This window comes from Zootermopsis nevadensis, unplaced genomic scaffold (assembly GCF_977971745.1).
Source record: "Zootermopsis nevadensis isolate Lab colony 2312 unplaced genomic scaffold, Znev_1.0 Znev_ptg000021l, whole genome shotgun sequence".
Classification (NCBI taxonomy): domain Eukaryota; kingdom Metazoa; phylum Arthropoda; class Insecta; order Blattodea; family Termopsidae; genus Zootermopsis; species Zootermopsis nevadensis.
The window spans coordinates 7009798-7027361 of record NW_028259153.1 but is presented as its reverse complement, the minus strand read 5'-3'; the positions used below and the strand labels follow the sequence as shown (position 1 = coordinate 7027361).

General features: G+C 41.0%; 1 protein-coding gene across 2 annotated transcripts in view; it reads left to right on the top strand.

The window, feature by feature from the left end:
* Nucleotides 1–3421: 3421 nt before the first annotated feature.
* LOC147873165 (kelch-like protein 10) overlaps nt 3422–17564 on the top strand; it is a 38056-nt gene continuing 23913 nt past the window's right edge. The window contains exons 1-10 of one of the 2 annotated variants that reach the window (XM_087353061.1): nt 3422–3695; nt 5823–6013; nt 7253–7504; nt 8852–9131; nt 10803–11039; nt 11846–12015; nt 12334–12494; nt 13370–13528; nt 14386–14581; nt 15956–17361. In XM_087353061.1, coding sequence (XP_087209187.1) covers nt 5826–6013; nt 7253–7504; nt 8852–9131; nt 10803–11039; nt 11846–12015; nt 12334–12494; nt 13370–13528; nt 14386–14581; nt 15956–16223 — 1911 coding nt within the window. In that variant the 5' untranslated portion in view covers nt 3422–3695; nt 5823–5825 and the 3' untranslated portion in view covers nt 16224–17361. Of the gene's footprint in view, nt 3696–5822; nt 6014–7252; nt 7505–8851; nt 9132–10802; nt 11040–11845; nt 12016–12333; nt 12495–13369; nt 13529–14385; nt 14582–15955; nt 17362–17564 lie in introns of those variants that run through there. The other variant, XM_087353062.1, reaches the window with a different exon arrangement.

Below are 17564 nucleotides of genomic sequence, written 5' to 3'. Positions count from 1 at the left end.
AGAATTGGGCGATGAAGGGAATGTTTGAATTGAACGCCAAAGAAATGACAGCAGGCTGGAGAAAATTACATATTTCACTTTTCCATGATTTGCAGTTATTCAACAAATATTTATTCCAGACATAATTTAAATCTTCCACGGTATTAAGCCATGTAGTCAGGATTTAAGATGGAGGTGATAGGTTTCTGCAAAACCTTGGTAACCACAAACAGGACTACAAACTGTCATAAGCCAGATTACTACAATTCCAATTAATTTACACCAGTTAACTAGTTTAGAAACTACACACCACAGTGTAAAGTTTAAAATTCTAAAACTTTGTGAAACAGTACACAGACTTTTTTAATGTACAGCCATAGTCAGTTCTGAAACTCTTATTCAGAATGCTTGTCATTGCGAGTACGAACAACTCAAATAAAACAGGCAAACCTTCCAATGGCAACTAAATGAAATAGAGGTCTTCTACAACGATGTAAACAGTCTCTGAAAGAAAGTTTCTTTTTAGCAATGATGTTACTTATCACTTAATAATAATATCAAGCTTTACAGCTGAGTAGATACAAAATCCTTTGTAATTTCTGGCAGTCTTTTTTACCAACATTTCAACAAGGCGACGATGAAGGCCTCTGGGTCCTCTCAAACCTTAGTAAGCTTCTTCCAGACTGCACGGCGCTACAACTCAGAGGACAGCAACCAAAGCCACCAAGATTTTCGTCTCTATTATGAGGAAGTCACAAAATATCTCCATAATAGAGTCGTCCGGACACTTGACGTACAAAGAAATATTTTGAGCCTAGTTCACTGGAAGACAGAGCGCTTGAAATAGAATATTATAATAACGTAATTTTAGAATGCTGTGCTGTATAATTTGATACAAATTTGTCTAAATTATGTTTTTAGTAATATACAGAGCACCAACAGGTGACATTTATTAACAAGTTAAACAGCATTATGGACTACCTTTACAAACCGAAAATGGAATTTGTTGTGTCTTATTGTTTTATATCTTATTGTAGGTCACTGCCACCGGGTACAAACCCATTTGCAGTCAATAATATATAGTAATAATAATAATCTGTGGGGATATAAATATTGACTATCTCTCTGAAAGCTGCCGTAAGCAAAGTCTAAATTCTCGTTTAGCAACGTTTAATCTTACACCTACAGTTAGTTTTCCCACAAGAATTCAAAATAGCTCCAACTCTGCCATTGATAATATTTTTGTAGATAGTTACAGGTTAGAACACATTTCCATTAAACTTGTAATAAATAAGCTATCTGATCTTGATGCTCAGCTATTACTGGGTACTGGGAACGACCCGTTCTTCAAGTGCCCGCCGTGTCTCCACGTCTGTGCGCTGGACTCCAGAGATCCAGTTCCATTTTAAGTTACTGCATTATTCATCAGCAGCATAAAAATTTACACTGGTCACAATTATTCAGTTTAATTTAAAATTTTTAAAACACTTTCTTTTGTATTAAAAATGTGTGAGTCTTGTGGAAATGTCGGTGAATCAAGCAGGAACCTAACAAGTCAGAACGAAATCACGTGTTCAGTTGATGAGCGATATAAGTCTCCATTGTGTCATGGATTAGACCCAGAAAGAGATAACAATTATGATTTCCAACTCAGTCTCCTTGAAAAGAGAGATCAGCCAACTTCAGAGGCATTACACTTCCATTCTCTACGCCAGAACCGCGAAACATGGGTCCCTCAGGCCCCCGGAAACATTTTCCCTGGTCCAGCGGTGACGGGGTCAACAGCCCAGGGGCCTTGAAAAATTATTTTTAAAATTAATTAAGTAAAATAAAACCTGACGTTATTTTTAAGCAAGCGAAAATGAAATTGCATTTCTTTCTTATGTAAATTCTCATTATTTTTAAATTAATTTCCTTCTGATAGAGAACTCATTTAACATTAATTATTCACTTTTTACATTTATGACGGAATGCAACCAAATTATAAGCTACTTATTTTTGTTGTTCTTTTTTTCAGCTACCAACAATGTGCGGAGTCCTGCGCATGCGCAAGACATCGTCCCTTCCTAGGTAACACCATTCCTGCGTACGAAACGCATTGCTGGTAATGGCAAACAGAGCCTTAAAATTGAAACGGGAGTTTTGCTTACGCTGACGGGGTTCCATCGTGGCGGGAGCATCGCCAATTCAAATTGGGGTCTGTTGCTGCTGATGGGAGTGTTGTATCCCGAGCTGGGATAGGTTGGCAGGGCGAGCGAATCCCTTGGGAAGCAGTTCGGGGTGATCGAAGTACTGCAAGCTGGAGGTTAACGTGAGAATTTATTGCAAATAAATTGGTACAAGTTGTTGCGAGATCCAGGTATCGAGAGATGTTGATCTGCCTAAGCACGGGCAGAGCCGACTTCTAACAAGAGTCGAGTTCCCTCCTGCGCAGAGACGATCCAGACTGAAGTTCAGAGAGTGAATAAGGGTGGTCGGTCGTCGTGGTTTTATACACGTTTAGTGACGTTAACTTTCTTAAATGGTTACAAAATAATAGCTTTCTTCATCTCGGTACTCTGCCACTGCATATAGGACGTTGGCTTCTTTATAGTAAATTCCATCGCTAGTTAACGACTAGGGATGATTTAGAAATCAGTTGAAACATCCTGCTTTCCCTTACTGAAAATAACTTGTGTGTAGCTTATTTTGAAATAATTTTGGGAGAGTACCGATTACACAAATAGTTACAATTTGCAGCTTTGTACCTAAGGATATTGGATATACCAATTAATGCATTTTCTATAATTGGCCCGTATATAACAGGAGGTCATCCCGTCCAAAGAATTTGGTTGTTTGGTTCTCTGAGGTTTGAACCCAGAGGGGGTGAGACGCTTCGTCAAACACTCAGTCTGCAAATATGGACCGATAGTGGTCAGCTTTTATATGAACACCTGCGTGAATAACAAAGTAAGAAAAATTGTCAGTGGAACCGTGGTTCCGGAGAATTAGACGTAAATACGTCATAACTGCTTCACAATTGAGTAAAGTTTGATTAAGACTTTGTTTATTTAACTTGAATTAGTTACGCTTAAGATGGCTCTGTGGTAGCTGAATGTAATGTAAGGTAATGTAATGTAAAGAAATGTTATGTAATGAAAAGTAATGTTTTATAGGTAACAACAATGCCGAGTAAACAGATGACGTTTCCTAGGTAACCATCGTTATCAGATGTTACACATTTTCCTGTCACTTTTTCGTTACACTTTTTTGCGGAATGACCCTTCCGTATAGACGTATTTACGTCAAAAGCAGAGAAATTTCTAACCCACGCCTGCAACAATCTTGGCTGAGCATGCCATAAGGCTCTTTTCTCGTTTCTTATGCATGCAGTATAATTGCCTGAATGAACCGTATTGCTCTCCATTCCTTTACCCAAGAAAATAATTGTTACGTCATCTGTTTACTCGGCATTGTTGTGTTTCATTATCGCCGTCAACAATCGGCTTTCGTTATTGCGGAAAGAGCTGAGCTGTGAATCGCTTGAAGAAGAAGTGCGTCGTAGAGTAGATAATTTTGTGCTGTTAAAATCCTTTCAGAATATCACAAGTTCTTATCTTATATAAGAATTATTAAGAAATCTGTGCTCCTGCCCTCCACTCTCTCCATTATATTTTAGATTAGATCGATCATTGACGGTGGATGTCGTGGTCTCGTACACTTGAACAAAGTTTGAGGTAAGGAATTTCTATTTATTATTAATGTTCATCACATTTAATATTTTCATCTCCATTTGTGAACTCGTGTAAGAGAATTAGGCTTGTCTTCTTTCTAACTCAGTTTCAAGTGACATTAGATTGACTTCTGTTTGTTCACGGCATCATTTATAATAAAAGAATATTCCAGTAGGCAATTAACATTTTACAATTTTAAAAGAATTAAAAGTGTTTCGTAGCTCAGAATCTTAATAAAAATATGTGGATGTTAAGAAGTGGGGTTTATATTCTGAATAATAATTCTAAAACTTTGCATCTCTTGATACATCGACATTATTAAAGCGTTTTAGGGAACTCTGAAGAAATTTTATTTCGGTTTCACAAGCCTAATTTTCGATAAATCTCCCTCTTATGATCTCCCTGCAACAGCAGATTAAATCCGGGGAATGTTCGTTGTTATTGAGTGCAAAGTATTTATGGGTGCAAAACCTGGTCTTTCACTTTGAGGGAGGAACATAGACTGAGGGTCTCTGAGAACAGAGTGTTGAGGAAGATGTTTGGACCCAAAACGGGAGTGGGACAGATAATAGAGAAAAGTGCTTGACGAGCTCCTCACCCGATGTTGTTAGGGTGAGTTGAGTGTTTGCAAGGCCTGAAGGGAGGAGACCTCTGGGAAGACCTCGGCGTGGGTGGCAGGATAACATTAAGATGGATCTTAGGGAAATGGGACTCGATGTAGCGAATTGGCTTTCCGAACACGATAATGAATCTTCTGATTCAGCAAAGGAAGTGGGCTGTTCTTTGACGAGATGAGTACCAATCGACTTTTCACAGAATATCTTGCTCATTGCAGTGTGTGAGTGGCGTGATCTAGGCCTGATCTACGCATGCGTTAGAACAACTTAGAGCCTTTTTTACTGTTCCCAACTGTAATTCTCGCCTTCAGTTGATAAATTTAAGTGACGTATTGCGCTCGTGGTTTATATAAATGTGTAACTTATGCAGGAAAGTCCTTAATCATGTAAGCTCTTACGCACTTTTAGTTCTACAGAGAGAAGAACTCGAAAATTTTATGCTTATGAAAAGGCGTAACCTTCTTTTTCCATTTTTTTTTAACTGTCTGGTCCTGCATCAAAGGTCACGCAATTCCTATGGCATATTTTTCTCGTAATTTTTTAAAATCGATTCACCAGAGTAGAGGCATCTAAGACTTTATGGATTACATTGATATTTTATATGTAATGTCTACGTGGATTACATATAAGGGGATTTAAATTATGCGAGTAATGACCAACACGCGGCATGACTTAATATTGCCTGAATCAGTCACATCTTCGGGGTGATTTAGCCAAGAAGAGTGAGATTGGCGGGAATGCATGGATGGGGCGAGAGGTGTGCACCGGGTACTGGTCGGGAAGCCTGAGGGTAAGAGAACGCTGGCGAGACCTAGAATTAGATGGGAGGATAATCTCAGGCGGGATCAATGGGAGATAGGAGTTGAAGGAGACTGGATTTTGTTGGCCCAGGGCAGTGTCCGGTGGAGGTCTTTGGTTAATTGGGTGATGAACCTTCGGGTTCGGTAAGCCGTCTATGAAGTTCGTTAGATCAGTCACATTTAGAGCTTTGTCGTTTTGTATTGAATCTCAACAGGCATTTCTATAACAAAGAAGCAAACTGAGTCCATGGAGCGGAAGCCCTGCTTGAGAATCTAACAGTAGCCCAGGTGATCAAATGTCTCTCCTTTTATGAAACATGAAGTTTTGTGCCCGTGTTTACAAGACTCCGCCTCTAAGCCACATCCACAAGCCACAATTTCATACCACATGTCTCTAAGATCGATTTTAATATTATCCCAGCAACGTATAGGACTTTAAAGTGACCTTTTCCTTTCAGGTCTACCGATTAAAAAGTTGCATTTCTTGTCTCTGCCATGTGTCCCAGCCCATCTAATCACCTTCGATCTGACAGCCTACAATTTATTAATTAGTGAAGAGACCTATAAAGCTCCATATTATGCAATTTTCGCCATTCTGCTCTCCGGACCAGATATTCTTCTCAGTATCGTGTTCCCTCTCAGTCACTCCCAGTTGATGTGCACACGCATCAGTGTAAAGAAAAATTTGTAACAGCGATCGACTGTCTTTTCAGGAGATGGAGGTTAAGCGAGAAAGCGGCTGTCCTGAGCAAGATGGCGTCAGGTGCACGTGCACCAAAGCATTGGTCCGTCTGAACGAGCTGAGAGAAAGGAACTTCTTGTGTGACGCGGTGTTGAGGTCGGAGGACGGCGGCGTCTTTCCAGTCCACAGAGTGATTCTGTCGATGCGTAGCGAATATTTCAGGTTTGTTTTTTGGCTGACGTGGTTAATTAACACGTGAAATAAGGACATAATAGACATCGATTCGTGTGTGAAATGTTTTATCCTCTTTGCTGCAGAAACCTGTATTTTTATACGGCTGAATGTCTTTTGTTATTCGTTCATTGTCATGAAATCTCACGGCGGAGAGGAAGCAGAAGAAGAATGTCTTCTGGACGTTGCGCCGTAGAAACTGAGTGGCATTTCAGACGTACTTACTGCCTTTTTCCTTGATGATGGAGGCAGTAAGCGCCTCTGAAACGTCCGATAATTTCTACGAGATAACACGAAGCAACATCGCAGAAGACGTACGTGGTCTTTTGTACTAACTTTTAAGTGCGGTTGTACCAAGGAGACAGTCAATCGATCTGGAGGGAGAAATAGAAACAATCCATTTCCAAACGGTCTTGGTTTTAATACATAAAGACGACCGACAAAGTCCAGAAGAAAGTTGGTATTGCCCGGAACATTGAAAGCTTCTGTGTGTTGCTCTATCTGAAATATAACAAACTGTAACAAAGATCTTCGCGAGAAATGTTTCATTGGTAGGAGAAACTCGATCGAGAATTTATGCAAACGTTATTTTGCTTGTGTTTTAAATAAAGATGTTTCTCACGTCTTGTTACGAGCTGTGCCCCTTTTTCAGTTTTCCAACAACGAAATCTTTCCGTTTGTCTTGCACTGAAAATCCCTTAATTTGTGTTAGGAAATTCTTTGCTGGTTGGTGATCACTTCTTAAAGGCCTCGTAGAAACATCGGCTTTTCTTTTCAGTTGTTTATTGTCGGAAAAATGTTTTTACAGAACAAATAGATTTGATATTACGAACTGATCAATCAGTGGAATGTACAGCCCGCGATGTATGTTGAAATATTATTTGACTTTAAAATTCCTGTAATATTTGTTATAACCTCAGATATCTCTTGAAGGAGTCAAGGGTACTTAAGAAACGAGGGTGGCCATTCTATAGTTCAAATGTTCGCTGCTTGATTTCCGATTTTTAAGTTAAATTCTGCTAAGCCTTCGCCCGATTTTGAGCCTCTCGCAGTTAATCCGGTCCCATTCGTACTTATTCTGGGAATTTTTTAATTATTCAAGTAACAAAAATTCATCCACCACATTGACGTAAGGATACTTTTATTTGGCTACGTGAGTCATAAAAACTTAAACTTTTTGAGCATGACTTGTAATTTTCTGCTCGCCGTTTCTCCAAATCGACGTTTCAGGACTCTCTTCACGACAACACTGCACACCAGTGAGGAGACTGAAGTTTTCCTCCACGGAGTCAGCTCAGACATGATGACCCAGATACTGGATTATGTTTATTCTCGCGAGGTGGACATCCGCTCCGACAACGCGCGTCAGCTGCTCGAGACGGCTGAGTACTTGTGTATTCCGGACGTTCCTAAACTCTGCTGCGACTTCCTCATGGACGCGATGGCCGTCGACAACTGTATCAGCATCTTGCGTGTCGCAAGGTAATTGATGATAATTTGTCATTTGCTGTGACGCCAGCCTTCGTCGCTGGAGCGAATGACCTTTACTCAAGACAGCAGCCGCGTTGGAGATTAAATTCTCTGACTGAGGACTCAGAAAATTATAATGTTTGGCGGGTAATTATTAACGTCCCTGTAATTTAAGTTTTCTGATTAACTGCATATGTTTTGATCGTCATTATGATCAGCAGATGAATAATTTCACCATATGGAACGTTAATCGCGATCTATTGCAGAGTCATAATTAAATCTGTCTTCCTCTCTCTTCCTTTCCTTTTTTCTTTCTTTCTTTCTCTGCGGAATTTCTTGCTTCTTACATAATCCTCCCAACACCAAAATCAACATTCAGCCCGACATATTTCTGCATACAGTAAAACCTCTGTAAACCGAGACTCGATAATCCGATTCCCGCATTAAGCGACCGAATATCAACCAGATCGGTTGTGATTGGATTCCACCGACGAAAGTGCATAAAGCGATGTCCACGCGGTACAGTTCATTGATCTAACCTCGTTCCAGATTTTGCTGATTATTATGAACACTTCAGAACATTTAGAGAATTGGTTATTGTCGAGCAAAGACAAAGACGCTGGGTCCCGTGAACGCTGAACTCTTACTCCTTCTTGTTCAGGTCAACACAGCAAGCAAATCAATTGACATCGGCAGAATCACACCGGAAACTTCAGTTCATGCGATGGACAAAATGACTGATAAATTCACTCTTTTAGTACAGGGACTCCCTCGAACAGCGCTCACGAGTGACTTTGCCGTCGGCTTGTGCGTGCGACACGTCCGCATCATTCGTTGGCGACTAAAATCTGTATTGAGTCTCTATTTATTTGTTCAATTCCATGACCACGTTCCCCTTTCCCTCGCTCATTTGACCCGCGGTTCCCCTCATATAGTCCGGTTACACGAGGTTTCACAACACACGCAGTTACCAAAACGTCGTTTCGCCAAGTTTAAAGCCAGAATTCAAAATTCTAAACTTCTCAAGTGAAGAAGGCAGTGGCCTTCTTCACTTGCGTACGCCGTGCCCTTGTTTCAACCTATAACCTTATCACGAGGACGAGCGGGCATTGCCTGGGTACCTTCAGAGCCGAAAACTTTCTATTTTGCCACGGTTAAACAGATCATCCATCGTCGTAGCCTCTCCACGAGTCTGGTCTCAGTCTCGCTCATTCGGGCTTCAAACGGCTAAGGTAAAAACTTCAGGCGAAATACTGTGGTGTTTTAGCACTTCAGAATCCAGTTCTTCCTGCAGTGTTTCAATGTGTGAGAGTTCGAAGGAGATCGATTCTGAGTCGGCTCTTACCCTCGCTGTTGCAGGTTTCACTTAATCGCCGACCTTGAGACTCGTGCTCGTCGCTTCGTTCTGCGCCAATTCGTGGAAGTGTCTCAGAAGAGCGAAGAACTGCTGGAACTGCCTGTAGAGGAGCTGCAAGCGATAATCGAGGCCGATGAACTGGCCGTGGAGGACGAGACATTTGTGTGGGAGTGCATTCTCCGGTGGATCAACCACGACCCGGACAACAGGAATGGTCACATCGCGGACCTTCTGAAGGGCGTCAGACTGGGACTCCTTGACGCAAAATTTTTCAAGAAGAAGGTCAGTATGCCCCTGAAATCGTGGATGTTTACGGGAAGTGAAACCTGCATTTTTAATTCCATATTCGCACTTGTTCGTAACTAATTAATGCAAATCGGGAGCCTTTTTCTTCGTCACGTGTAAGCTCGTCTGTCTGTCTGTTCGCAGTTCCAGCTCGTTCATTATATTTAATACTGATACGTTTTAACAGAATCTGTTGACACATTCCAATTCTGTTTAAAATCTTACGATAACATCGTTAAATTTACACAATGATTTGAATGCCTTATTCCGCGCAAAATTTCCTGCGTAAGAAATCTGCAGATTAACTTAGTTGTCATGGTTACAGTAACTTCCTGTCGTATGCCGCTGGTAACACGCTCGCATACGCGTGTGTATGTGCAAAACAAATATTCGATTCGTCCTTTTATGCAGAAATATGGTTGGAGTTAATAATCGTCCTTTATTCATCGTCTGTGCTACAGTCTTTTATTTCAGTCTCAGCTTATATTAAGATCCATTACGTGTTTCAGTTCAACTATAGCATTCCACCGTCAACTACATTCAAACGTCCACTCAGCTCGAACAGGAAAATCCTCCAACTGATAAATCACGTCTTATGGCGCAGCGTTCTACTTAACCAAAGATCCTACAACCATAAGAAGCGTATCTTAGCTGCTATAACAATTTCACTCATCTCCGACGATATATATATATATATATATATATATATATATATATATATATATATATAGTCAACCCGAGATGACATCAGCGTGATAATCTTCAGCTGATTGACCACATAGGGACAACAGATATCGGAAAAGTTCAGCAAGAAGCCTTCGTTCTACTTCCAAGAGTAAATTACCCGAATGGCTTCAAACTCATAGACAGCTCTAACATTCTAATATTTTAAAATTTGGTAGTAGCCATATTCTTTCTTGCAATTCATCATGCGCTTTAACCCGAGAGGAAAAAAGTTTCTACTCTAAGTCAAATGCCCTGTAATTTCAGCCACTCACATTTTACGAATAAGTGCGATACAATCGCACGGATTCATGAAAATGTTATCTGCGTCAAATGTCTTTAAAATTTATCATTCGTATCTACTAATTTCCAACACGTAAAGAGAACCACCTGATGATGACCAAATAAGGTCGAAACATGCAATGCCTCATAATAGACATCGAACACAATCACACGGTGTTGTGTTGACGGACCTTCCACCCAACCATCAACATGCAGAAGGTTGCGTCCCTTGACACTCGAAGCAACTAATTGTCATAATTTTCTTTCGATGCTACGTAATTTTGACGATTAATTAAAGTTATCGAATCAAAAAGAATGTGGTTATCGAAGCGTGCATTTCGCACGGGAGAGACGAGAAATAAAATACAGTTTTTGAATGTAACTCAAAATGAAACCCTTACCGAAGTATTTCACTTTCGGTTGAAACACATTTCAATAGTTTTCTCTAAGATCGATTTAACTTTGTTTTCGCTTCTCTTCTCAAACTGTGCATTTTTTAAGAGCGTCGTTACAAAACCAAAAAACACATTTTCCTGTATATATACAACAGTCTATTTCGGTGATTTTCCAACCAAATTATGTGTGAATTTCTTGTCTCCTCTGCAATGGAACATGGCATCCCTTCCTAAACGTTCATAAGGTTCACATTGAACTGTTCAACAGGTAATAAAACACCCGTACGTGAGGAAGAATAAGGCGTGCAGACCCTTGATCTCGGAGACGCTCAAATTCCTGGACGACGCGAAAAGGTTGTCGAAGGACGACAAGGATTTCGTGACACCAAGGATTGCCCGCCCGCGAATCCCACGGGACATTCTATTTGCTGTTGGTGGGCGTTGCGACGGACGCCGGACAGATGTGATCGAAGCGTACGACGCACGAGCAGACCGGTGGACTGTGGTGAGATGCGCAAAATTCTACTCTTACCGTGGGTTGTTAAATGACGCCTCCGAGAAAAACTACTTTTCCTTATTGTTACTAAGTAATTGTTTATTTAAGCTTAATCACGAGGACTTCATTGCCTCTTTATTTCGTGTTCGTTTATTTCCATTGCACTGAACCCTTTTTTAAGAGAAGCTCCAAACACATGAATTAAAAAGAATAAATAAATTACTCAAATGCTGAGTCTCGTGTAAAATGTAAGTTCTAATAGGAATCGACGACGGATCTGAAGTTTTCCTTAAATACCGTTTACAATAAGCGTCCTACTTCAACTGTCATGGCAACCTGTCTGCTGATTTTAGACATCGTTGATCGTCAGTGGATTTCAACGTAATAAATAAAGCACTGATCAGTGTCGATGTTGGCCATCTGCGTGGTCACGCCTCGTGAAATAGAAGGCTTTGGGGTGGGGTGGGGGACGTACTGCCTCCATCTCTGCGTCGATAAAACCCAAAACACCAACATCTGTCCTTCCCAAAGTACGAACCTGAAATGTCAGCTGTTGATGAGAAATTGATTCTACGTTTGTCTGTCGTACTTGACGAGAGCTTCTCTTCGGGTCTTCCTGTTTCCACCTTTGCTCCAAGTTAATTTCTCACGGTCTTTGTCGAGTGCCACCCTCCACGGGGTAGCAATTTCGGTCCACTTTTGGGAGTTGCACCTCTGCTCCGGTGGTTGGTCGCTTGGACTCTAATGCAAGGACTTCTCATCAGTAGACCAAGTGACCCAAAGAAACGTAAAGCCATAACCTGTCGTTCCTGCAGGTGGAGGGAGTCGACTCGATCGGTCCGCGAATGGACCATTGCACGGCAGTTGTCGGTTTCGACATTTACGTCATCGGTGGTTTCGACGGCATAGAAACCTTGTGCTCATGCCGTTGCTTCAACGCTGTTACGAAGACATGCCGAGAGGTGGCGCCTATGAATGCCCGAAGGTAAGATGCAGTTTCGTAAATAAGAAACTCCTTGCAAAAGAGTCATTCTTAAAAAACTGATAGTTGCTGTCTTAGTCAAGATATAAATGTGGGCAGGGGATGTAAAATTGAACCACTCACATACAGGAGCATCGTTCAAAGTATGAATAGGTCGGAGGACGTTTGCGACAAAGTTCGTTTTAAGAATGCGATTTGCTTCTTAATTCCTTTTAATTAAGATTCAACAATGACCAGCGAACAATTGCGTTCTGCGAGAGGAAATGTATCTGAATCAGCAATAAATGAGCATAGCAGAGATTGTAATTTTTTTCGTTTCAGATGCTCTTTAAGTGTGGCAGTTCTGCGAGGTTCAGTGTACGCCATGGGCGGTTGTGGTTATAAAAGAACGGCGGAAAGATACGACCCCAAGACGGACCAGTGGTCTTTGATCGCTCCAATGAACACAGGGCGAAGCTATGCAAGTGCGGCTGCACTGAATGGTACGTAAAAGCTGTGAAACAGAAATTTGTGAATTAGTGCAGAAGGCGAGGCGTCTGTCTGTCCGTGTGTAACGACGCAAGAAATGTTGAAGGAATCACGGGATTTGAGGTTCTCACGGCGGGGAGTACGAAGATGGTTGCCGTTTGCCTTCTGCCGACGTTTCAGACGAACTTCATGCCTTCATCTTCAAGGCATTCCTCTTCGCTCTTGAACTTAGTTTCCCTCCCTCCATCGTCCCATATTCTTTCATTATCTCTTTCTTTTATCCGTGCTACGGACTTCGTTATTTCACAGACTGCAACGGCTTGAAGTTCTGAGTGCGTGATGGATTCTTCTGCTTTCGTAAGCTGTCCCTGTGCGTCGTCTTCTGCCTTTTTTAGTGTACACTTGGAGTGAATTCAAACAACCATCAAACTATCAAACTGGCTCTCAAATAATACAGATGTAATATGTTTTTGAGACAGTTAACAATCTCATGTAAATAGCACACTGTATTATATATGTAGAGCACCGCTTGGCAGCTCGTTCCGTACATCTCTGATACCAAATTTAATAAAATTCATTTCACAGAAGACGTAACTTACCATCATTTCCATTATGCATTAATTTAAGCATTTTATGCTGTTTATGTTAAATTTTATCAGTTAAACTCGTTTCCTTTGACACGCCGATGGTCTGCATTCGAAACAAAGAAACAAATGAACAGAGACAGCCGTGTCTGTGCAGTTTCTGTGACTCGAAGGGGGACTTAATAGATTTACAAATTTAAGTACGAATTGTCCCATGTCTGTGCTCTGCATGGACCAGACTTAACGCCTCTCCCTACACCAAATATGTGTACAGTTCGTGTCATATGGCTAATTTGTTTTTACAGACAAAATATACGTCGCTGGTGGATGTAGTGTTGGTACTATTCTAAACTCGGTGGAAGTTTATGATCCGGACACCGACCGATGGACGTTCGTTGCTCCAATGTTTTCTCGACGTGCCTCTTTTTCCTGCGTCGCCTTCCATGGCTTCCTGTACGCCCTGGGTGAGAACTCTGGACATTCTGAGTGATGTTCCTCTATCATTTTTACAGAACTTGCTGTTGTGAAATGTTTTCCTATTATTTTTGAGTTCTTGAAATTTAAAGAACAGAATTTTTCTCCCGTCATTACAGAGTTAGTTTGTCACTAATTTTACCTACATTCGTGGTTTCGATTACATTTTCCAAAAAGAACACTTAACTAACTAACTAACTAACTAACTAACTAACAACGCGTAATCTCTTGTTGTATCTCAAGTAAATTATGCCCCATTTGTCACGCAGTCCCAGTTTTAAAGGTAAATATTTCGTTCTTGTAGCAAGGAAATTTCAGTTTGCCGCGCTGTTATCCCCAAAAAGCCGATGGTTTAAAGCAGTCCCTTCGCAGTCTTTGCTTCAAGTACGAAAATAAAGTTGTAGCTGTTCCTGGTGCTAATACTGACAATGCAAGAGGGAATGAATTTTCTTTGTTGTATTTCATTCATTCGTTCCGTTTACGGAATTGCAAATTTTAAGAGCGTAAAGACGGACGGAGTTTGAAGCATCGAAGTTACGGGAAATACAAACATCTAGAAATTTGTAATTGGTAATCTTGAAGAAAAGATTCCACTTGTGACACATTGGCGTAAAAGGAAGGATAATATTAAAATGTTTTAATTAACTCGAGTATTTGGAAAGGGTTCAACTACAGACATTTGTGAATAAGGTGATGAATCTTGTGGTTCTATAAAGTTCAAACATTTCGTGGCCATTTGACAAAGTAATGAATATCAAGACGGGCCCCACTGAATGGGGTTAGAATAAGTTTCGTTTGGCAGCTTTTTTATATGCTGTGACCTGTTACTGAATGTGTGTGTGTGCAGGACACAACGAGACATCATTTGAACTCAGTACCGAAAAATATGACCCTGCAGAAGACACCTGGACCGTGATCCCTGGCATGGACTGCCATCCAGGTTACGCACAAGTCGTCGACGATATGATCTTCGTCATCTGTGATTATTATAAATATGGCAACTTCCCCCACGTCACATGTTTCAATGACAAGGAAAATCGATGGTTTGTTTCTTTGTATGATTGTTCAGGGCTGTACAATCACAAACTGTTACTTTCGAAAAGCTCTAGGAAGTGAATTATTTCCGGTCAAGGTATCCGCGATCTTGCGGATGCAGGGCCTTGTAGTGTCGAAGAAACTGACCGACGTTTCAGAGGTTCATACTGCTTACTCAGGGCCTCGAATACAACGCACGAATAATGTCTGAGAGGAAGGGGGTTGAATGAACGCAGGCAGGGCGATGTTGCGGACAAGCAGAATCTATAAAGCAGAGAGCAAATGACTAGAAAATGCTAATCAGACGTGAGCCGTGACTGCATTAATAAGAACCTCTTTGACTAAGTTTCTTTGATCAGTGGCTCTCTCTTGGGCAGGAAGTGTCTGGCGTTCAGCACATCAGCATCGCCATAATCATAGGATTTCATCAAAGTGCTATTCCAGTTTCAGGTTTAACGACGCCTATCAGTCTCATGTTCCCATTTCTGACGGAGGTTTATTTACAAATGGCTTTCTCTTGGCGTGTTTGACCACGCAGTCTCCTACCATCTGTTGACGGAGTTAGTAAGCAGCTCCAAAAACATCTCAGAAGACAAATTTATTCATACTTGTTTGTGCAAGAGTCAGAATTTACACAGAAATTCATTTTATTATGGTTTTTGTCTGCCTTATGTGTAGCAGAACTATTTTTGGTGGAACAAATTTTTTTTTTCAAAATATATTGCTAAAAGAGGGAAATATTGTTAAGGGCTCATGTATCAAACAAGACACGCGTATCTCTCCAAAAAAGCGTGTGATTAAATTTATTATTCTGACCGAAGGTAATGGCTTAATGAAGTGTTCGAAACGTCGCTAGCCAGAACACAACTCATTTGACAGCCTATTAAAATAGTGGTAACCTCTCCCTCCACTCTGATTGTAATAAAATGTTTTACGTTATAATAGGACGTTGGCCGGGGTTTTATGTGCATGAGTGAAAGAAAGATCACGTGGGAACTGTTCTGAAATATGGTGTGGGAATGAATTCCGATTGGGGGAATTTTTGTTAAGGTTTTCTGGAAACAAATTATAAGCAACGACATTTCGGTGGAAGCTGTGCCCTTAGCTTCAAGCAGTTTCCCATCCTACATAAAGGCAGAGCCAACCCATCAGACATGGATATTTGTAGGGCAAAACATTTTACGACTCACAAAGATAATTCTTTTATTCTTATTCTACACCGAAATCTCTGATATTTTAGAACCCCAAAAGTAAAAGTATATATATAGACATATTTTCTGTAACTGTGTCCGCGAAATGTGGTAAAAATTGTCTTGAGTGTAGATTATACTAATGGACGATGAAAGAGGGTTTGTTTTCACTTTTAATATTTCAAATTGCAGGCACGAGGCGGCAGACATGAATGTTCGTAGATCCGGGATGTCGACTTGTGTCATCAGGAACCTACCGAATGCAAGCGACTACGCCTACAAGCACAGAGACAAATCGATGGAGGCGAAATGCAAAGGAATGTTGGATTCGGAATGTAACCGTCCATCTGCTGATGTAGCCACGGGTTCGAACCCAGTAGCTAGGCCGGCGCTGGTGCGGTTAAAACGTTTGTTACTTCGGTGCGCGGAGAGGGTTAAAGGTTTTCTCAGGATACCTTGACATAGGGTCAGTCGGTGGGCGAGGATCTCCGACTCTCAGGGAATATACGGAGAGGCCTTAATTGGAGCGGCGCTCGCGGGAGGGCAGCGAAGTCGCTGAGGTGGTGAAATTCTTCACGACACAGTTGCTGTCACTCAATTTATTCACGAATTGAGACACGCTGATGAAAAGACACAATTATGTTCATATTCAGGCAGTGCAATGAATGGGCTGTTTATGTACTGAAACTTTTCGAACAAAACACGTCTGCACGACTTGAAGACCGACACTTTTAAAGACCCCGCAACAACACAAACGCGCTATAAATACCCCCGCAACTTAAATTTTGTATTTAATATGGCGATCCGATTCGTCCCCCAAAATCACCCCATAACGTTGAAAACGCTCCGAAAAGCCATATTCTGGTCCCAGTCGCAGTGAGGCGTCTGTTCTAGGGCAAACGTCATTCTATATCTGGAAAGGCTTAAGTTTTCGCCTCGTAAACAACTTTTACGAGGCGAAAGCTTTGTGAGTGTCACGGAAGGTCTCGAGGAAAGACGTTGAAGCGACTGACTGTCGCCACTCTCTTCCAATCCAATAAATTAACAAAGCCAAAATTCATAAAATCATTCACATTTGGATGAAGTAAGGCGTTCCAAATATAATCTCATCGCGCCTCCTTCGTTTGTACAAACCGGAATAATATGCCAAAGCCAGGTTTACCCTTTTCATTTTAACTTCAGCCCGTTCGGGACTCGAACCACGAACCTGGACTGGCACAGGAAAATCAGTAGTTTGCAGTTTATTACAACCACGATGAACACATTCATTTTAATTTCTTTCCTTACGAAAATTATGTAGAAAACTAGGAATTGATGTAGGAGCTACAAAAAAAAATAAAGAGAAGTATTGTTTGCAGCAAAGAAGGAAAAATTATTTCGCCTCGTTATTTTCTGCTCAAGAAGTCTTATTGAAATTAATTATTTTACAGACGTTTATTTTTATCTAAAATATTACCATTCATCAACACAGAGCAGTTTCACCTTGCGTCTTGTATTAAATAAATCCACTTGTGGCGACATGTTTCGAGTTACGAAACCGTCTTCATGGTATTAGGGGAAGATTCATGACCATCGTTTACAAAAACGTCATTATGAAGGCAAGAGACTGTGAATTTTGTATCGATTTCTGATCTACGTGTGATATTTTAAAAAGAATTTTGAAAATTCATTTGGCTGATATGCCCCAATATACCGGATAATTGTGCCATGTGCCTGAGGAAGAACCAACTGTAATCGTCTAGCCATGAAGTCGAGCTCGGACTATGACCACCCATCAAGGATGAAGCAATGTTTCCGTTTT